This window comes from Monodon monoceros, unplaced genomic scaffold (assembly GCF_005190385.1).
Source record: "Monodon monoceros isolate NGI ecotype Baffin Bay Population unplaced genomic scaffold, NGI_Narwhal_1 Super_Scaffold_12, whole genome shotgun sequence".
Taxonomy (NCBI): Eukaryota; Metazoa; Chordata; class Mammalia; order Artiodactyla; family Monodontidae; genus Monodon; species Monodon monoceros.
The window spans coordinates 12516397-12540036 of NW_021703768.1; the positions used below are offsets into that span (position 1 = coordinate 12516397).

Genomic DNA, 23640 nt, shown 5'->3' on the forward strand with positions numbered 1-23640 from the left:
GGGAACAGACTAACAGAGCAGGAATCTCAATCCAGCCGAGTGAGGGCTGAGAAGAAGCAGGGGTGGGCTCCGTATAATCATCAAGGAAAGAACAGAGAGAATCTAGCTCTTATTTATCAAGCACAGGTTTTCTCAGAGGCCGATACAGATTTTGTGAGGCCAGATGCTTATCTAAGCTGGGGACCACTTTAAAAAAATCATTAAAGAAGTTTTACAAATACAAAATACCAAAGTGAACATGTCATGAGAACTGGGGAAAGAAATCACTACAAAGTCCTGATAATTGAGAAATTCAGGTACCTTTCCGCTGGGATCTCTAGGAGTTTTATCTGAATGCTTACACACAAATGCTTGTCAATCATAATCTGGTTTCCCCTCCCCACAGAACTCTCTACAACTCCCAGTCACCCCAGCATTCATGGGGCCTGTGCAAGTGAGGGCCAGAAAACTGAAGCTACATTAGGTTTATGTTAAATCTGCCTCTATCACCAGAAGGAAGGAGGCCCCAGTGGAGCCGGAATGAGTATAAATCAACTAAAGAGCTTGCTGCCCAGTGGAGAGGAAATACACGAGCCTTGATTCTGAAATGTGCTAAAGCTACAAACATGCATAGGTTGAGAAGGCTGTAGGTGGTCATTGTCACTGGGACACAGCCACGTGGTCAGGCACGTTGGTCCAGCAGAAAGACCCGAGTAGACATCAGAAGATCAAGGTCTAATCCAGCCCTATGACCAATGCCCATGACTGGGAACCCTCCTCTTGTCCTCTCTGGGCCTAAGTTCCCTTCTTTAAAATGAGAGTAAAATAAAAATATCTACCCTGCCTACCTTGAAAGATTCTTTCAAATATTAAATGAGATAAAGTGGGAGGACGTGATTTGAAAAATATGTGAAAAATGCTGCACAGGATGCTGTTATCCTCACCGTTAATAAGGAAACTCAGAACATGCGTCTTCCAGCAGTAACTTCTGTTTTGGCTGAATATCCTGACCTCTCACCAAAGGTCCTCTCGGTGTCCGTTAGAAACAAACTCCAGGGCTTAGCGAGGGAGTATGTGCTGTGTGTGTACGTATGTATATGTGTATTGTATTGTATATCAATTAAATGAATCCCTGCTGGAAACCAAACCCTTGGAGAGAGAAAGCTGGAGAGGAATGAAGGGCTGACCACAGCCAGGAGGGCCTGTGACGTCACCACCCGCCCCAAACCCCTACGGCAAGAAGACAGTGACCTGCTTTTCGGTCATGGCCTGTTCATACTCGGCCTGCACCACGTCCAGCTCCGCTTGCCTGTCGTCCAGCTCAGCCTGGGCCTTCTTCAGATCCTGCATGGCCAACACATAGCGATTCTCCTGCACCACCAGGTTGGCCTGCACGGGACACACACAGGGTGAAGAGATGGGCAGCAAACCGAACACCCAGCATGTCGGAGTCTGAGAGCTCAGCAGACATATGTTACACCTGTTCTTTGATCCACCCCTAGACTCCTCTCAAATTGCACGGTGAGGGACAAACCTTAATATGAACTTGACATGTCTGTAGGCAGAAAATTATAATTCATTAGAAGAGAGTCAGCAATTTTTTTCCATAAAGTGCCAGATAGTAAATATTTTAGGCTTTTGGGACCAAGAGGCAAAATCAAGACTATTGCTCAGGTACTTAATTTAAAATTTCACGAGCCATACAAATACAGGTGGTGGGTTAGATTTGGCCTGTGGACCATAGTTTGCCAATCCCTAAATCAAAACATTGTAATATTAAATGTATATAGGCAAATCACAGAACATTTTAATATTGAGTTGTAGAAAAATAAATCTGAATATTTAGAACCATCTGCCTAGCAGGGCTCATCACTGTTAATGAAGATGTTAAAACAAGACAAAGGATGAAACATGATTAACCACTGAATATAAAGATCTAGGTTTTATGGGTGGTGATGGACTTGATAGCATGCCTGTCATTTGCATATATTGCTTGCCATCCAGAAAAGAACAGATACTTGAGCTGTGACCAAATAATAATATTTGCTTTTAGGAAGCTACTAAAAAAAGACTCAAAAGACATAATCAAAAGCAATATTGGAAAAAGATGAGGTGTAGAAAATAGTTCATGCTTGCAGGAATTAAAAAAAAATTTGAAATCAATGTTCTCCCTTTAAGTCTTACTAAAGTAACCCACTAATGTCAAACTATTGCAGCCCCAAAGATCTTGAATATTTTCTAGGACTTTACTCAAGAGGGAGAGGGATATATATATACATATAGCTTATTCACTCCATGCTACAGGAGAAGCTAACACAACATTGTAAAGCAATTATACTCCAATAAAAATAATAATAATATGAATTTTTTTAAATGAAACTCTCAAAAGCTACTATTCAAAGGGTATAAAATCTTTCAAATCCAGCTGCTCACCTTAGAAGCCATAGGACTCTATTAAGATTACTTAAACTCTGCAAGCCTCAGTTTCTCCATTAAGATATTAAAAAACTACCTCCTAGGATTTGTGAGTGTGTGTGTGTGTGTGTGTGTGTGTGTGTGTGTATTACATAAAATAACATATGTAAAAACCCAAGTCTGGGACCTGGCATATAACAAGAGTTTGATTAAATAATACAATAGATATTATTATTTTTATTATCTGTGTTCAATTTTTAAGACTCTACTATTGTTATGTTTTGCTTGTGTAAACTAACATTAACTGGTTTTCAAAGTGTCCAAGGAGAAATCTCATATGAATAAAATTGAATAGAATCTAAATTACTACTCTTATAATTAAATTTGTTTAAGTTTACCCACTACTAGAAGTCACTTGGCCCGTCTATAGGAATTATAAGATGAAAGAAGAGTCTCCTTCACTAATTAGTGGTGAAGAGGTTCCCACAGGAGTTTAAGGAGTGTCCTCAAACTCTCTTTACTTGGGAAGCAGGAGTTCGCAAGTGAAGCCCCTCCAGGAATAAGTGAAGTTAGAGCTCTTGGTCTGTATTTCTTAATATATTGAGCAGAGCTGCCGATGATAACCTGCCCTTTCTTTGTCTTCTACTTTCCTCTAAGCAGTGAATGTGTAGCATCTACATAACTACATTTATTTTTCTGACAATGGCAATTAGGAGAGACCTGACAAACTGAAGACTCCCAGATGCTGGATGCTCCTAAGGACATAGGGGGCACTCCCAGAACAGGCTTCTCAGAAGAGAAGCATAGGTTCCAGGCACAAGTAAAAGGTGCCCCCTCCTGACTGTGTTCCCTTCACTTCCTACTGTAGGACCTATGTTGTCCTGGGACTGCGTGGAGCCTGAAACGTACAGAATGTAAGGGAGGAGATGTCATTGTTCTTATGTAAGGCTTGTTCAGAGCATCCATTATTTTGTACTGGTTTCAGCTTATTTTATTTAAAGTAACTACAACAAAATAAAAACTCCCCATTGTGAATTCGACAGTAATTCCCTTAAAGACATTTATGTATGCTTACCCACTGGAAATATTTGCAAAGGATGCCCTGTACTTTTCACTGGATACGGTTGTTATAATTCAGTCAATATCAGAATGTCCGATTGTGAGCTATGTTGGAGTCTTCATTGGTTCCCAAATCCACAATGCCCAACAGCATGACATCAACTATTTGCTCTAAAAATCTCTAAGCCAAAAGAATCCCTTCTCTTTTAAGTTGCCCTGGGACCCCAAGGGCCTCCACCACTGAATACATGGCCCTGATACGGGAACAATGAGAAAATAAAATGGGACTTGCAACTGGATCCCTATGTTCTTTTCATTCTTGGTTATTTTTAGCGTGATTATTAAGTTCCTTGGGTAGTTTATAAGTGTACGTGGATTTTAGTTGATGGTTGAGTAAGATCAGACTTACAGAAAGCAAAGTAATCAACAAAGCCATAACGTATGAGTTCTGAGGCATCAGTATTTCATTTTCAAGACAGGTACTTGCCTCTCCATCTGCTAAAGACTGAGTGTCACTGAATGTTGGGGGGATGTGGACAAATGAAGCTGAGAAATGCAATTACTCAAAGGGAAACACTGGTATGCTCTCAAATCATTTTAAATAAAGGATGATATTCAGTTTCTTTCCTGAGGGACAAGAGAGGGAGAGGGAATAAATACTATGTTGTCCCTGCAGCCAAGACCAGACACCAGTGACTGTGTCCACCCTGCCTCATTCACCTGAGTCCCTGGCAGGAGATCTTGGACATTGTTGGTGGATCCTATGCTAGAGTTTCCTGTGTTTCTTTTTTCCAAGTTGACACTGTGGGGGAAAAAAGTGTCCAGCAGCCCACAATGGACTTAGTACCCTTGTAGAGAGTCCATGCTTAAGGCTCAGACAATACCAATTGGAGTTGGATAACAGAGAAGAAAGAAACATCCTATGCTCGGCCTGTCTATCGCTAGCTCTCCCCGTGGACTTGGGTACAATAAAACCTGAGGCTTCTGTGTTGCATGAAAGACAAGCCCAGTTGACTCAAAGACCCCCCTGCTGGCACACGTCCTGCAGTTCCACCGAGGAGGCTTACCTTCAGGGGCAACACCTCTCTGTTTATAGAAAAGAAGGAAGCCATGGCCTTGGTCCAGGAACAAAGCCCCGCTACATTCCCACATACACGTTTAGCAGTTTCGATGTTGTAGTCTGCCATCTCAAAGTAAGGATTCAAAAATTCTATCACTTCTTCATTGATTGTGTCTTTGGGGAATTGCTATGGAGGAATGGAGTAAAATAAAGTCAAAATACCTCTTTCCATGAAGTCATAATCACATTATGCTCACAATGCCACTGAAACAGTTAAAAAAAACTGTTAAAACCAAGAATGGATGAATGATATCATATTTTGTTGATATTTCAGGTTATTAGGCAAAAATCATATATATTTAGGCATATGAAATGGTACATATATTTAGCATTGTATATAAAAATGTAAAGCATATATACTTAGACATCAATATTTAGCAGCAACCAAATGCTTAATGCATTCAGAGGGAGGTTCTATTAAACTCACCTGAAATGTGAAGAAAATAATTTGGACATTAGGCCTTCAGGGTGATGAATTAACTTTTAATCATAGAACTATCAAGATTATGAGATAATTGTTCTTTTCTGGAGGGATAAAATTTTAAAATAGTAGCAGAAATTGATTATGAGGGCCTTCTTGTATTAAGAGAGAAGACTGACCAAACAATGAAATTGGATCTTTGAAAAGTGGTGTTTGATCATCTAACCGAGGATAATTAAATATTTTCCAAGTAGAAAGAAATTTAGCACCTAAATAATTCAGAGAAATAAGCCTTCACAGAACATACATAACACAGAGCAAAACACACTTTCATCCAGACCTCTTTAAATGCAAGTTTCTTTTATGAGACTTGAAAAATAGTGAAGCCAGAAGAATATCTGGGAACAACAGAAGGATGGTGGTGACAAAAGGCAAATAGCAAGGTTGCTTCCAAGAGCAGTGGCTTTGCACCAGGTACATAAGGCAAGTGCAATTCCACTGCACATTTTTCAGTGGACGCTTTTTAAGCTCCCCCCCACCCAAGGATCACTGCCATTCCACACGCTCAGTCTGATTAATCACTACCTCCTATCCAATCAAATAGCATGTTATTCCTTCATGGTGGCCCTTACATCCCAGAGGCTTATATTTTAATTATCTGAAATGAGTCTGTATGGCCCACTGGTTTCAGAAGCTATTTGGTGTTATAGCTGCTGTAAGGCACCTCACAAGATGCTCTGGCCATAGCAGCCACTTGGGCAATGATAAATTAAAAACTGAATGAAAGACAGTGCTGAAGTTACTGCTTGGGTTATGGATGGGGGATGGGTAATCCCAGTTAGTTGTCTCAAGATCTAAATATTAAAGATAAAACAATATAACTGCCAGAAGAAAACACAGAAGCATTTATTCTGCCTTAGAGATGGGCAAAGATTTCCTAAACAGAACACAGAAAGCACCGTAAGGAAAATATTGATAAACTGGACTATACTAAACTTAAGAATATCTCCTTATCAAAAGACACCATTAATGGAACGAACAACTAAGGCAGAAAGTGGGAGAAGATATTTGCAAACATATAAATGACAAATTACCCATATTTTATATATAAATTCTACAAAATAATAAAAAATTTAAATGTACAGGAGATCTGTACATTTAAATGTACAGGCACTTAACCAAAGAGTTCCCAAAGGGCTCATAAACGGATGAAAAGATTTTCAGCATCATTTGTCATCAGAGAAATGCAAACTAACCCACAATAATAAGACAACACAACAAACCCATCAGAATAGCTAAAAGTAGAAAATGGTTAAGACATGGAGCAACTTATACACTGCTTGTGGGTATGTAAACTGATACAACAATTTTTGAAACCTCTTTGGCACTATCTACTAAGGCTGATTAAATGTATAACCTAAGACCCAGAAATTCCACTCCTGAGTATAGAGCCAATAGAAATGAAAACATGCCCACTAAATGACCAATATTCATAGTAGCTTTATTTATAATAGCCCAAAACTAGTAATGTCTCAAAAATCCATCAACAATACAAGGACAAACAAATTAAAGCACATTACAGCATTTCACGCTGGTGCTGGTAGATATAAACTTATGAGAAACGATTACTAAATTTTCAGAAATTTTACAGACTTGTTAAATACAGCCATTATTTAAAATTAAATTATAAAAGCTTACAATTAAATGTTATTTTGAACAAAAATAATGTATAGTCAAAAGTCATCACCTTCTAATTATTTTGCTACATTTTACTATCTACATTTTTGAGGTCATTTACATTTATTGTTATCTACCCAGTGGGCCTACCTTATCACAGCATGCTACCATGTACCTCTTCCCAACTCTACCTTCAGCAACATTATTTTGGTAGCTTGAAATCAGCCATTGTGGGGATATTTACACTATGAAAATTGGCAAACACTACAAATCAGAGCTTTTTCTTTTTTCTCACCAGAGAACCAGTTGTTAAACATTTGTCACACACTATTGCATATTCATCTACTGGAAAGCTGTGTAGCAATGAAAAAATGAAATACTGTCCTGTGCAACAATAAGAAAGAATCTCACAGATGTGTTGAACGAAAGAGGTCAAAACAAAAGAGCTCATATGATATGATTTCATGTACGTAAATTTCAAAACAGATGAAACTAATTATTGGGATAAAGGTCAGAATAATGTTTATCTTAGGGGAGATTACTGGGACACAAAAGAGATTGCTGGGGTCTGGAAATACAAATCTTGATTTCAGTGTTCATTAATAGGTATAGACATATGTAAATATTCATTAAGCTATACCCTTTTTTTAATTAAATTTTTATTTTATATTGGAGTGTAGTTGATTTACAACATACACTTTAAATTTGTGCATTTTATCATAAGTAAATGTTACCTCATAATAAAATTTAAAAGATGCAAGTTAATACTCAAAAAATTACAATTCAGACTTGTGAAATAAAAATATATATGTACTCATATGCAAATAATATATGCACATATGTTTGGGTTCCTTAAAATGATTTTTTTAACTTTTACTGAAATATGCTGCTGCTGATGTTTTAATATGCCTAAAATCTGCCAGGAAAAGCTCTAATACTTACAATGTCTTATATTTGAAAGAGAAATTCTACTCTGAAAAAATACGTAAATATAAGTTGAAAATATGTATGTAGAATATTATTCAGGCTTAAAACAGAAGGAAATTCTGCCATTTGTGACAACATGGATGGACCATTATGCCAAGTGCTATAAGCCAGAGAGAGACAAAGCCTTCATGGTGTCACTTATAATAGTCAAACTCACAGAAGCAGAGAGTAGAATGGTGGTAGCCAGGAGCTGGGGGGAGGAAGAAAGGGGAAGATGTTGGTCAAGGGTCACTTATGCAAGACGAGAAGGTCCTGGGGACCTAATGTACAGCAATGTGAATATCGTTAACAATACTGTATTGTTTACTTGAAATTTGCTAGGAGGGTAGATCTTAAATGCTCTCACCACAAAAAAAAAGGAAAAAACGGTAATTATGTGAGGTGATGGATATTTAATTGGCTATTTATTGGATTTAGTGGATGGATTTTGGTGAAATCATTTCACAATGTACTAACATATATCAAAACATCAAGTCATACACCTTAATTATATAAAAGTGTTATTTATCAATTATACCCCAATAAAGATGAAAAAAATTAGTAAGTTAAAAATATGTCCACAGGGTAGATTCTCTTCAGAAACGTCTTTTATTAAAGAACCCAGATACTCTAATGAAGTCTGAGTCCCCTCCTAGCCCATCATTATTGAACCACCAACCTGTAAATTCTGTAAAAAGTTTCCTGCAGTCATCAGTTTTAAAGATTCCTGCCAGGAAGGAATTGTACAGCCTTTTGCCAGGTCAATTTTCACTGCACTGACTTTCCTCTGAAACAGCAGCAGCACGCAATCCATGATCCTCATGATGAGATGTGGGGGTCGGCCCAGCGTGCGGACAGTAGCAATGTCAGAAGGCTTGATGGTCTGGGGAGGAAAGGAGGTCATCACCCAATCTCAGACAAGATAAGTGAAAACAAACCTTTACTCTCTGAAGGCTACTACTTCAACAGAGGAAAGAAAGCATTTTTAAGTTTGATGCAGTCATGGGAGCTAGATGCATATTTAATCCCCAAGAAAAACCACACATCCCCCGAAGTTCACATTTTTACAATTCAAAGTGACAACCAAAGGAGATATATTGAGAGGCGTGTTCTCGAGCAGATAAGGAGCTGTGACTTCTCTAAAATTGTAACGACAACTTAGCCTCAGAAAAAAACTTATCTGAAAGGAAAAGAATCGTCAGCACTTAAGTAGATTCCAGGGATTCTAAACCAGGAAAACTCCAGAATTTGCAGTGCTTTTTTTTACTCATTAGTTATGTAGGTCAAGAATCTGCCTCTCTCTCTTAAGACTTGTCACCAGGGACTGACACTAGCTGTAGCCTCAGGGCTGCCAGACTGAATAGTTAGAGGTTTCTTAGCTGGGAACTAACCTTTAAATGATGGAACTTGAGCAATAGGAATTTCACTAAGCTCTTAGAAAAGTTCTGTTCCATTTCTAGTACAGAGATTCTTATACAGAAAATTACTTAATAGTCACCTAGACTTGTTGTAGTCGATAACTGTTCTATCAAACTCTTTACGGAATAAACATTGGAAAAATATTAAAGATAAGCATATGACACTGTCCTATTTCTAGGACATAGTGTACATTAATTCCTTCTAGGTCTTGAAAAACCTTCCATCCGATTTGTATTGGCATCCCTCCTGTCAAAGAAAGGTACGCAACCCCCTTCACATCAAAGCTAATGATCTTTTCTCTGAGAATTGGGACAAAAAAGAAGAAAACCACTGAACTTGGTCATTAGAAATGGAACTATCTACTTTGAAAAGGTTTGTTTCAACACACTAGCATTTGTGAATTCTAGACAGCTGGAAGGGAAGGGGAATTTGTGGTAAAGAACTGGAAATTGCAGATAGACCTTAATTTGAGATGCTTGGCTATAAAAGAAAGGAGAGAAATATAATACCTGCCAATAGGGAAAGAAGGATCAAATTAAAGTGGATATAAAAGAGCTGGACATGATTATTTCACTTTAGCTTTTTATTTGTTTTAAAATTTACTTTATTGAAGTATAGTTGATTTACGATGCTGTGTTAGTTTCAGGTGTACAGCACAGTGATTCAGTTATACATATATAATAGTTTGCATCTGCTAACCCCAAACTCCCAATCGAACCCTTCCCCACCTCCCCCTTGGCAACCACAAGTCTGTTCTCTGTGTCTGTGAGTCTGTTTCTGTTTCATAGATAATTTCATTTGTGCCATATTTTAGATTCCACATATAAGTGATATACCATGTGATATTTGTCTTTCTCTGTCTGACTTACTTCACTTAGTGTGAGAATCTCTAGGTCCATCCACGCTGCTGCAGATGGCACTATTTCATTCTTTTTACGGCTGAGTAGTATTCCATTGTATGTATATACCACATCTTCCTTATCCATTCCTCTGTCGATGGACGTTTAGGTTGCTTCCATGTCTTGGCTATTGTAAATAGTGCTTCAGTGAAAATTGGGGTGCATGTATCTTTTCAAATTATAGTTTTCTCTGGATATATACCCAGGAGCAGGCTTGCTGGATCATATGGTAGTTCTATTTTTAGTTTTTTAAGGAACCTCCATACTGTTCTCCATAGTGGCTGCACCAATTTACATTCCCACCAAAACTGTAGGAGGGTTTCCTTTTCTCCACACCCTTCCAGCATTTATTATTTGTAGACTTTTTGATGTTGGCCATTCCAACCCCCGTGAGGTGGTATCTCATTGTACTTTTGATTTGCATTTCTCTAATAATTAGTGGTGTTGAGCATCTTTTCATGTGCCTGTTGGCCATCTATATGTCTTCTTTGGAGAAATGTCTATTTAGATCTTCTGCCCATTTTTTGATTGGGTGGTTTGTTTTTCTGATATTGAGCTATATGAGCCATTTGTATATTTTGGAAATTAAGCCCTTGTCGGTCTCATCATTTGCGAACATTTTTTCCCAGTCCGTAGGTTGTCTTTTTTGTTTTGTTTATGGTTTCCGTTGCTGTGCAAAACCTTATAAGTTTGATTAGGTCCTATTTGTTTATTTTCACTTTAGCTTTAAAGGGGGGAATTTTCAAACATAATTGGGCTCAATTATGTTAGGTACCCAGGTAAAAAGAGTCCGGGAGAGGAGTATATCTGAAGTGCAACTTATTTCAGCTAAGTATTAGATTCCTTTTTTTTTCTGCAGGCAAAGCAATATGGCTGTTATATATAAATACATATTTATATATATTTGTGTCAAGTCAGATGAGCATTGAGATAGGATGAGACACATTCTTTGCTGTTACCTTATTTGTTGTGTAGATTTACGTGGCCTGATGCCAAAAGAGAGTTTGGATGTACCCAGAACTTTCTTAGTATAAATTAGTAGTACCAGACTTCAAGATTTCAAAAGTTCATAAAGAGGCAATAAAATGGAGACAGAACCAATGAAGGAAATTATTGAAAACCTCTCCTATATATTCCCTCACCTTACCCCTGTTCCCACACATTTCTGCATTGATGATTATGTTGAAGATTTTAGTGGTAGAGAGTACTAAATTAGAAGGATACTGGAAAATATTTTATAATATCAAAACAAATGCTAAGCTTTTAAATCTTGCAAAAATGTAAATGTGTAAGAACTGAGATACCATATGCTCAGTTCCTATAATGCTGTTAGGTATCATGAGTTCAATAAAGGTTTAGAAGTTACACAATCATTGTCTTCTCTCTGTTGATCAGAGACTCTCGGTGAAGCCAGAGTACCTTAAAAGGGGCAGGGGGAGGATGAGGTCCAGGATCTTAAAGAGATATCTGCACCCCCATGTTCACTGCAGTATTATTCACAATGGCCAAGATATGAAAGCAACGTAAATGTCCATTGACGGATGAATGGACAAAGAAAAGGTGGTATTTACATACAATGGAATATTATTCAGCCTTTTAAAAAAATGGAAATCTTGCCATTTGCAACAATACGGATGGATCTGGAGGACATTATGACAAGTGAAATAAGCTAAAAAGAAAGACAAATACTGCACGATCTCATTTATATGTGGAATCTAAAACATTCATAGAAGCAGACAGTAGAAGGGTGGTTGCCAGGGACTGGAGGAAGAAGCAAATGGGAAGGTGATGGTCAAAGAGTACAAAGTTTTCTACCATACAACCCAGCAATCCCACTACTGGGCATATACCCTGAGAAAACCATAATTCAAAAAGAGTCATGTACCACAATGTTCATTGCAGCTCTATTTACAATAGCCATGACATGGAGCCAACCTAAGTGTCCATCGACAGATGAATGGATAAAGAAGATGTGGCACATATATACGATGGAATATTAGCCATAAAAAGAAACGAAATTGAGTTATTTGTAGTGAGGTGGATGGACCTAGAGTCTGTCATACAGAGTGAAGTAAGTCAGAAAGAGAAAAACGAATACTGTGTGCTAACACATATATATGGAATGTAAAAAAAAAAAAAAATGAAATGGTCATGAAGAACCTAGGGGCAAGATGGGAATAAAGATGCAGACCTACTAGAGAATGGACTTGAGGACACGGGGAGGGGTAAGGGTAGGCTGGGACAAAGTGAGAGAGTGGTAGTGTATATATAGACATATATGCACTACCAAATGTAGAATAGATAGCTAGTGGGAAGCAGTCACATAGCACAGGGAGATCAGCTCAGTGCTTTGTGACCACCTAGAGGGGTGGGATAGGGAGGGTGGGAGGAAGGGAGACGCAAGAGGGAAGAGATATGGGAACATATGTATATGTATAACTGATTCACTTTGTTATATAGCAGAAAATAACACACCATTGTAAAGCAATTATACTCCAATAAAGATGTAAAAAAAATTTTTTTAAAAAGAGTACATAGTTTTCGTTATGCCAGATAAATAAATTCTAGAGATCTACTACACAGCATAGTGCCCATAGTTATCAATACTTTATTGCATACTTAAAATTTGTTAAGTGGGTAGAGCTTAAGCTGTGTTCTTATCACAAGAAAATAGTAATAATAATAAAGGGAGCAGGAGGAAACTTTGGGCATTGATGGATATATCTATGGCCTTGAAGATGGTGATGGTTTCATAGGCATACACTCATCCCAAACTCAGTGAGCTATACGGATTAAATACGTACAGCTTTTTATACGTCAATCTCACCTTCATAAATTGGCTTTTTAAAAGTGGGGCAGGGGAGATGAGGTACCCACCAATCTGAGAGACTAAAGACCCTGGAGGACTTCAAGGATTAAGGAGGACAGTTTAGCCAGTGCAAGGAGGGATGGAGAAAAAATAAGGAAGGATTATCACATAAAAGAGTAGCGTGAAAATTGGAAAGATAAAAAAAGAAGACAATATCTTCATTGTCTCCAAAGAGTAGAAATTCTCTTATACGATATGTTGCACATTGACTCAGAAAGCTTGAAGATTTAACTTGGATCAAAAGCATTTAGAAGTGTTTCAGGTGGTGTGCTGAGAAGGGGGTGAAAAATAATAATTACGTTATCAAGTAATGATGCATGTTCAATTGAGGTGCTATAACTTGAATTAGCAGTGGACAGATCGGCAGTGTTCCATTTCTTCAGCCACATTCTAAGCCAGAAATCAATAACATAAGGCAGTAGTTGAGTAAGACTAAAGTAAAAGCAATCGTGAGTCCAAAACATCTCAAATTGGGTCTTCCAAACTCAACCAGCCCTTGAAGGTGTGGCCTATTTCACTAAACTCAACATATTTTCTCTGAACCCAACCTCTTTCCTAATTTCACCATTTCTGTTCTTGCCACACAGTCGCACTGAGTAACTGTGTTGGAACTCTGACATTAACGTGGTACATTAGCTCAGTAGTCCTTTATTTGGATAATTCATATACACACTCAGAGAATGTTGTATCTTACCAACCTACTTCAACGTCCGCAATGAATGAGTGAAAAAGAAATGTTATTTTAGAAATTTTATGTGACTTTCCCAGTGTCACATAGCTTATTGGTTACAGAGTTGAAATGAGAACCCAGGACTCCAGATCACCATTATATGACACTGCCCATCATTCATGAGTGAGGAAGATGAGATGTGAAGTGCCATGTACAGTATCTAAAAAAATCAAATAACATCTCCAAGCAGAAAATATTACTTGAAATCATTCCAGTAGAAAGAGCTTTCATCTGAAGCGGTAGGACATTTCCTTGTTGTTATTCATCTTTTCTGCCTTAATCTTCCTCCAAGGCCCTAAAAGGTGGCATCTGTTATATCACAAAGATATACCTGCAAGGCTGCTTCTGCTTCTTCTAACGCTGGCTTTGCTGCTTCCAGCTTTTCCTCAGCAATGGCTTTATCTTTAGAGATGCTGTCAACAATGGCCTGGGCTTTGTCCTTCACCTTCTGTACCTCAACTTTGACCTTTTCGGCAGCCTGTGCTTTCACTGTCACTTCTTTTAAGACCTAATTTAATATAAAACAAAAAAGTACATCAAAAATTACCAATACCCAGCTGGAAATGCACAGTTTTGCCTTGATTTAGTCCACTTACACAATTCTTCGCACATAGAATTAAGAGTATGGTATTCTAATGGAAATAAATAATTTGTACTTCCATGGTTATAATTTAGTGGAGCATACATCATTAACATTTATGAGCTGGGAATTCAAAATGAATATGGTCCACGTGTCAATGTCTACTCACTGTGTCGGCTTTCTCATTGGCCATTTGGAGCTCCTTTTCTTTCACTTCCAATTCTTTGCTCAGGGCTGCAACAGACTCCGAAGCTTCTTTTAGCTTTTCCAATCCAGTATTCATTCTGAGATTAAAAATCCAAGTGGGAAAAAAAAAAAAATCCAAGTGGGGAGTGTAAAATGTGTGGTTCTTGGCCACATTTTCTAAGCACTGGTCTACTGATGTATATAGTAATGGTCATAGTTGAAGAATAATGTATATACAATAGCAAACTCTAGAGGGCTTGACAAAGAGAGTAAATGTCCAGGCTTGATTCCAGACTAAAGACACTTGTATGTTCTTCATAGACCATGTGTGAAAAGAGTAAGTCTGCTAAGAACACTGCGTGACATGAGGAACGACAGTGTCTAGAATCTGTCTCATGCAGGAAACATGCTTAATGAACTTTGGCTAAAAGACAATAGACTTCAAATGCTTGAAGTCTTATCATGGAGAAAGGGAAATAAATAACTTCTGTTTTTCTAACGAGACCAATGAAATTAAAAGAAGAAGGATTTGGGATCAAGCAAAGAAACAAATTTAAAGCCATCAGAACAGCCTCGTGAAGGGCCCGACTGCCTGCTTGACTCTGAAATAATGTGATCTTAAAGACAGGAGGCCTCAGAGTCATTCAGTCCAATCACCCACCCAGAGGTCCCTTATGTAACAACCTTGGCTGATTCTTGGCTATATTCAGGCAGAAGATATAAGTGTTCAGAAAAGGGCAAGGCAGAGCAGGGGAATTGGGAACAAACTTCAGTGAATAGGGTTTTACTATGCAGAGAACATAAGCATCAAGCAGACTTTTCTATCCCAGACACTCAGAATGTGCAGGAAGAAAGAGATGAGTAGAGCGGGGAGGGGATGTCTGTATTCTCAGCTTTCTTCCAGGTCCACGGTTTCTATTATTGTCATTCAATATTATAGAAAGTGGGAGGCCACATGAAAACTTGGCAACATTTAATCCTATTGGGCAAGAAAAAGCCCCTAGCAACCAGGGAATAATCCTTTGAACAAACTTGAGAAGAAGGTTTCTCAGTCTCAGCACTAGTGGTATTCGGGGCTGAATAACACTTTGCAGTGGAGGATGGTCCTGTGCACTGTTAGGATGTTTAGCAGCATCCCTGACCGCTAACTCTTTTGATGCCCGTAGCACCTCTCCACCCCCTCCACCCTAGTTGTAACAAACAAAAAGGTCTCCAGTTATTGCAAAATGTCCACTAGGAGCAAATTTGCCCCTAGTTAAAAGCTGTCGCTTTAAAATAACTTTGTATTTGGGGCTTCCCTGGTGGCGCAGTGGTTGAGAGTCCGCCTGCCGATGCAGGGGACACGGGTTCGTGCCCCGGTCCGGGAGGATCCCGCGTGCCGCGGAGCGGCTGGGCCCGTGAGCCATGGCAGCTGAGCCTGCGCGTCCGTAGCCTGTGCTCCACAACGGGAGAGGCCACAACAGTGAGAGGCCCGCGTACCGCAAAAGAAAAAAAAAAACAAACTTTGTATTTGATCTTCACACTTACCTGTTGGCCAGAGCTTGCACTTCCACATGCTTTTCTCCATATATGAACTTATAGCCCTGAATAAAGGAGAGGTATGATTTGGGTGTCACGTGGGTAGAACGTCGGAATCTCTGGAAATAATCAACACACTTCTCAGCTACCCCATCCTGGAAGGAGCCCATGCACTGGACCACTTCCTTCTTGGTTTCCAAACTGCAGTCAATATCATAGGAAGAGAGGAAGTGTTCAGACACTAGAAAGAATAAAGACAACAGCATGTGAAATATGAAAGAGAATTACCATTTTAAAAGTTAACTGGCTTGAGTCACAGATGTAGAAAACAAATTTATGGTTACCAGGGGTGAAAAGAGGCAGAAGGAATAAATTGGGAGATTGGGATTGACATATACACACTACTATATATATAATAGATAATTAATAAGAACCTACTGAATAATGCAGAGAACTCTATTCAATACTCTGTAATGACCTATATGAGAACAGAATCTAAAAACAAGTGGATATATGTATATGTATAACTGACTCACTTTGCTGTACAGCAGAAACTAACACAACATTGTAAATCAACTATACTGCAATTAAAAACATTTTTTTTTTAAGTTGGGACTTCCCTGGCTGTCCAGTGGTTAAGACTCTTCACTTCCATTGCAGGGAGCACGGGTCTGATCCCTGGTCGGGGAACTAAGATCCCACATGCCATGCAGCGTGGCCGAAAAGTAAAAAAAAAAAAGAAAGAAAAAAAGTTAACTGGATATTTTTATAAACTAAAGACAATTCTTAGGAATGCATGCCATTTTTATAGCCCCAGCTAGGTAGATATATGTCAGCATTTTTGGCCCCAGGCCTATGACATTAACAATTTTATTTTCCCTTTCATGTACAAAACTATAACAGACTTTAAGCCTATCATAATTCTTTGTTTTCTGGTGCATGTACAGAGAAGTTTCTTCTACACAGCTGCAGGTTCTGGTCAGCAGCCAGACTGTTTTATGGTTTACATAAGGACAAAAGTGGTACAAATAACTCAGAAATCAGTGCCCACCTGGTATTCATATTTAACAACCCCATTTATTATTATTTTTTAACTCAGAGCCTGCCATAACCTTAATTCCCCCAGGCTCTGATTGCATTTGGCATGTGGAATGTTCATCACTAAATTTTTTTATGCCTTGGCCATCTTATTCTTAAATGTGGCAGCTGGCCATCTGTCAATTCTAATTTATGGTATCCTTTAAAAATGTATGAGTAAAAATCTTCTGTTGTAGACCTTTATCTTCCCAACAGTGCTAAACATGGGACCAATTCTAAGACAGCATTTCTTATTATAAGAATAGCCCATAAAGTCAGAGCTAATCCATCATCACATATATGTAGAGTGTGTGCTAAGCACCCACCACTATGAAACTTGGTCTCCATCCCAAGGAATTTACAAGGGTTATACATAACCCAGTTAAAAATTATCACAACCATCTTTATTCATCGTAGAAGAAAATGGCCTACGGATTTCCTTTAAAAGTGCTAAAAGTATTGAAAAATGTGCATAAGAGCTGCAAATATAAATATGGCCAATAAGGAGGGAGGGAAAGAGAAGGAATGGAGTGAACAAACCTATCAGGTGATAGCTAGCAGAGAAATTAAAAAATGGTGTCTTCTCACTGTTAGTAATTAAAGTTCTTAATGATGTAATTGTGGGGCAGTATTTACACCTATGTAAATAATAGAGACAATTTATCAGCTTGGTTACAAATACAGTTTACTGTAGATAATGAAAGGCAATAAATTAAGACACTCAGAAGTCATTTTTTCATGAGTTAAGCAACCACTATAAAGAACAATTTAAATTCTAGGAAGTTTAAGTCTGGTTATTGGAAACATACAAACTATTCTTGCCTATGACAAATTGTTTGTAGGTTTTAACCACAATGGCAGCAATATTTACTATGTGCCAGGCATGATACCAAGTGCTTTACCTGGCATTATGGGATATTCTCAGAGACATCCCCACTTTCTGAAAACTTTCTTGTATTTACCATGTAATGATTTTTATCCTTACACGAACAGAGTATCAATAATGGTGACTTTTTCTTTATTTAGCAAGTTGTCTTTTTATGTCTCCAAAAAGTCAAAGAAAAAAAAATGGAATGGATTCTAAGTATATTTTTCCATATACCCACAATCTCTAATGCAGGAAAGGTTAAAAAAAGGACCAGTTCCTCTTAGGGTTACCCAAGCCTGCTGAGACTCAGACAAAAGGCCATGGAAAACCCTTTAGTCATCTTCAATATCCAATCACCAAGGCAGCAATGCCAGTTTTGGGGCCCAACTTTAGGCTGATGTCTGAGGTTGGTATAGATTATATCCTGGTATTGTTTGTTCACTTCACTTGATGTAGAATAAGGTGATGGATGTGTGGGATAGAAGGGAGTACAGTGGCCTCAGTCCCTGAATTTTGGTGCCCTCAAATTCCCACTTCATTTGGATTAAAAGAACTGAAGTAATAAAGTGAGAAGGGCACATTAGTTGCCTATCCAGTAGCCATACCCTCTCTTTGTTACTAAAAGAATCTGGATTTTGCTCAGAGTAACAATCTGCCCAACTAAAAGTCTTTTGATTCTCCAAATCCTCATGTAGCTGGGAGTGACTCAGTTCTGGCCAAAGACATGCAGACAAAAGTCCCTGGGGAAGAATCCTGTCCTGACATAAAAGGCAAAGCTTCATGAGACAACAACAGACACAAAGCCTTGAGATGTAGCAGCCCTCTTGTGCCTATAAGAACAAGAGGCACACCCTAAGGATGACAGCAAGCTAGGAGTAAGGTCCCCACTGGCTTTGTTCTAGGCTGCACATCCGTGTCCTTTCTTGGTAGGAGGAAAACGAAAAAAAAAAAAAAAAAAAAAAAACTACTTGTTTATGCCACTGCTGCTCTGGTTTTCTCTTACAGCCAAACAGATTCTTAATTTCTACATTCAGAAGGCAAGCATATCTAATCCTGGCAGATCCTAAACCACAAAACTTTATTAATTAATCCTTAGGATATCCTTAAGTGATATGTATATTTTATACACAAGGAAAATGAAGCTTAGAGAAGTTTGCCTGTAGGTAGGAGGATTGGAATTCAAAGCCCAAGATGATGAATTCCAGTGCCTACAGGACCTTGATTTAGAAATTCAAATACAACAAAACTATATAGAGTTTTTAGACTGTTAACAAACATTTTTTCATTGAAGCCCGAAGTTCAAAAATATCTTCTGATTAATGTGCTTCGTAAACAAAATATGCTAGTTTTTCTGGGAAACAGTGGGAACTACATGGCTGGTATTACTTTCTGAGTGGTTATTGTGTACAGTTGCCTCTTTTGTCTTTATGATACACCATTAGTTGTGAGCAGTTGCAGAAGCAGTGGTGACTAACTCCTAAGGCCAAAATCTTGTATAGTATAAATCAAGTAATAATTTTCAAAGAGGGCCAGTTTCCTTACATAACTAAAATGGCCTTCTTTGAAAAGAAATATATGCCATATATATGCTATTGATTTTGTTGAAACTTTAGTTACAAATAAGGATGGCCTATTTTAATAATAATCTGCTGATTTAAAACAGAGTCTAGTAGAACATTATTAATTATCTTTACCTTGGAGAAATCTAAATGAACTTAATTGATTTAGTAGTGACTTTGCAATCATAGTGTTTCATTAAGAAATACAATATCACCAGAACAAAGATAATACAGATACTTAGAAGCAATTCAAAACAACTCCATATAAAGATAGAAACAAAGATTTGCCAAAATGGAGATTACTAAATGGTGGGAAGGACAAGAATTTTATGAAATAAACTAAAGTGTATAATTCTTTAAATGTTTCATCTAGAGATTCAGTCCATTTAAATTCATATATATATAAATCTCACTTTTTTTCAGAAGCAATGTAATTACTACAAAATCTAGTATTTATGGTACGTGTGGGATAAAGAGGAGGACACTTGGCTTTTTCTGAGTATCTTTAAATTAGAAAAATGCTCTAAACAATAAGAATAAACTACCCAAAATTAAGAAAATAGTACCATTTACAAGAGCATCAAAAAATAAAATAAAATACTTAGGCATAAACTCAACCAATGGTGTGAAAGACTTGTACTGAAAACTATAAAACACTAATAAAAAAATTACAGGGCTTCCCTGGTGGCGCAGTGGTTGGGAGTCCACCTGCCGATGTAGGGGACACGGGTTCATGACCCGGTCTGGGAAGATCCCACATGCCATGGAGCGGCTGGGCCCATGAGCCATGGCCGCTGAGCCTGCGCGTCCGGAGCCTGTGCTCCGCAACGGGAGAGGCCACAGCAGTGAGAGGCCCGTGTACCGCAAAAAAAAAAAAAAAAAAAAAAAATTACAGTAGATATAAATATATAGAAAGACATCATATGTTCACAGGTTGGAAGAATTAATATTGTTAAAATGTCTATACTACCCAAAGTAATTTACAGATTTAATACAATCCTTATCAAAATTCCAAAGGCATTTTATACAGAAATAGAAAATAAAAATGCTAAAATTCATATGGAACCACAGAAGACTCCCAATTTTGAGCAAGGACAAATCAGAATCACGTCCTGATTTTAAAATATATAACAAACCTACAAAAATTAAAACAGCATGGTACTAGCACAAACACAGACATGTAGACCAATGGAACAGAATAGAGAGCCCAGAAATAAACCCACACATGTACAGTCATATGATCTTCAATAAGGGTGCCAAGAATACACAATGGTGAAAAGATAGCCTCTTTAGTAAATGGTGAAAACTGGATATCCCTATGCAAGAGAAGGAAATTGGACCCTTATCCTACATCATACACAAAAATCAACTCACTCAAAATGGACTAAACACTTAAATGTAAGACCTGAACCATAAAAGTCTTAGAAGAAAATGTAGAGGAAAAGCTTCTTAACATTGGAATTGGTAATGATTTTTTGGATGTGACATCTAAGGCACAGGCAACAAAAGCAAAAATAGATGAGTGGGATTACAAACTAAAAAGCTTATGTACACCAAAGGGAACAATCAATAAATGAACAGGCAACTTATGCAATGGGAGACAATATTTGCAAACCTAATAAAGGGTTAAATATATATATTTTTGTATATTTATATATTTTATAGATATTTATATTTTTATAGATATTTATATATATATATATATATATATATATATATATGGAACTCCTACAACTCAATAGCAAAAAAACACGTAACCTGATTAAAATGAGCAAAGGAACTAAACAGATATTTTTCCAAAGAAGATATATGAATATAAATACCAACGGGTATATGAAAAGATGCTCAACATCACTAATCATCAGGGAAATGCAAATCAAAACGACAATGAGAAACTCCTAGAGGAAAACATAGTACAGAGGATACTCTTTGACATAAATCACAGCAATATCTTTTTGGATCTGTCTCCTAGAGTAATGGAAATAAAAAATAAACTAAAAAAATGGGACATAATTAAACTTAAAAGCTATTGCATAGTGAAGGAAACCATAAACAAAATGAAAAGACAGCCTACAGAATGGGACAAAATATTTGCAAATGATGCAACCAACAAGGGATTAATCTCCAAAATAAAGAGCTCATACAGTTCAACATCAAAAAAACAAACAACCCAATTGAAAAATGGGCAAAAGCTCTAAATAGACATTTCTCCAAAGAAGACATACAGTTGACCAAAGGTATGAAAAGATGCTCAACATCACTAATCATTAGAGAAATGCAAATCAAAACTACAATGAGGTATCACCTCACATCGGTCAGAATAGCCATCATCAAAAAGTCTACAAATAATATAAAAAAATAATAAAAATAAAAAAATAAAGTCTACAAATAATAAATGCTGGAGAGGGTGTGGAGAAAAGGAAACCCTCTTACACTGTTGGTGGGAATGTAAATTGGTACAGCCGCTATGGAGAACAGTATGGTGGTTCCTTAAAAAAATAAAAATAGCTCTACCATATGATCCTGCAATCCCACTCCTGGGCATATATCCAGAGAAAACCATAATTTGAAAAGATACATACACCTCAATGTTCACTGCAGCAATATTTACAATAACCAAGATATGGAAGCAACCTAAATGTCCATCGACAGATGAATGGATAAAGAAGATGCGGTAATATATACAATGGAATACTACTCAGCCATAAAAAAGAATGAAATAATGCTATTTGCAGCAACATGAATGGACCTAGGTATTATCATACTAAGTGAAGTAAGTCAGACAGAGAAAGACAAATATATGATATCACTTATATGTGGAATCTAAAAAAAAAATGATACAAATGAACTTATTTACAAAACAGAAACAGACTCATAAACATAGAAAACAAACTTATGGTTACCAAAGGGGAAAGGTGAGGGGGAGGGAAAAATTAGGAATTTGGGAGTAACATATACACACTGCTATATATAAAATAGATAAACAACAAGGACCTACTATATGGCACAGGGAACTATACCCAATATTTTGTAATAACCTATATGGGAAAAGAATTTGAAAAAGAATATATACATATATATATATATATATATATATATATATATATATATATATATATATCTGAATCACTTTGTTGTACACCTGAAACCAGCACAACTGTAAATCAACTCTACTTCAATAAAAAAATAAAAATAAAAAAAAAAAACAAAACCACAATGAGATATCACCTCATACCTGTTAGGATGTCTATTATCAGGGAAAAAAAAGATAACAAGTGTTGGCCAGGATGTAGAGAAATGAGAACCCTCGTACACTACTGGTGGAGATGTAAATTGGTACAACCACTATGAAAAACAGTAAGAGGTTTCTCAAAAAGTCAAAAATAGAACTGTCATATGATCCAGCAATCCCACTTGTGGGTATATATCCAAAGAAATTGAAATCAAGATCCTGAAGAGATATCTGCACTCCCATGTTCACTGCAGCATTATTCACAATAAACAAGACAGGGAAACAGCTCAAGTGTCCATCCACGGATGAATGGATAAAGAAAATGCAGTATTTACATACAATGGAATGTTATTCAGCCTTTAAAAAAAGAAGGAAATTCTGCCATTTGCAAAAACATGGATGAACCTGGAGGGCATTATGCTAAGTGATATAAGCCAGACAACAAGAACAAATAATACATGATGTCACTCACATGAGGAATCTAATAATAATCAAATCATAGAAGCAGAGAGTAGACTGGTGGTTGCCAAGGGCTAGGAGGAGGAAATGGGGAGGTATTAGTCAAAAGATACGAAGTTTCAGTTATACATATGAATAGGTCCTATAGACCTTCTGTATGCCATAGCGCCTATAGTTACCCATACTGTATTGTATAGTCAAAAAATTTTGCTAAGAGGGTATATCTTACGTTAAGTGTTCTTATCACAAAACAATCATTATCATTTTCATCATTCAAATGAGGAGGAATCTTTCAGAGGTAATAATGGATACGTTTATGGCATAGGTTATAGTTTCACAGGTGTATACTTATGTCCAAACTTGTCAAGTTGTATATATTAAATATGCACAGATCTTTTTATGTCATCCATACCTCAATAAAGTGGTTTAAAAAAATTAAAATAAAGTATATCTTAAGGAATAAATAAATTAGAAAAATACACAATAATTTAATACTTTTATAGAAAATATTTATTATAATATAAATAAAATATGCTAAAAATGATATATTTTCTCATTAATGTGACTGGAGATAATAATTTAATTCAGAATCAGGATAATAAAAGCA

The 23640-nt window shown here is 37.1% G+C and overlaps 1 protein-coding gene across 1 annotated transcript in view; it reads right to left on the minus strand.

Moving 5' to 3' along the window:
* DNAH5 (dynein axonemal heavy chain 5) overlaps positions 1-23640 on the minus strand; it is a 202723-nt gene that overhangs the window by 48736 nt on the left and 130347 nt on the right. The window contains exons 55-60 of the mRNA XM_029217285.1: positions 15848-16079; positions 14304-14418; positions 13886-14062; positions 8317-8520; positions 4521-4700; positions 1231-1368 (exon numbers count right to left, since the gene is read on the minus strand). Coding sequence (XP_029073118.1) covers positions 1231-1368; positions 4521-4700; positions 8317-8520; positions 13886-14062; positions 14304-14418; positions 15848-16079 — 1046 coding nt within the window. The remainder of the gene's footprint in view (positions 1-1230; positions 1369-4520; positions 4701-8316; positions 8521-13885; positions 14063-14303; positions 14419-15847; positions 16080-23640) is intronic.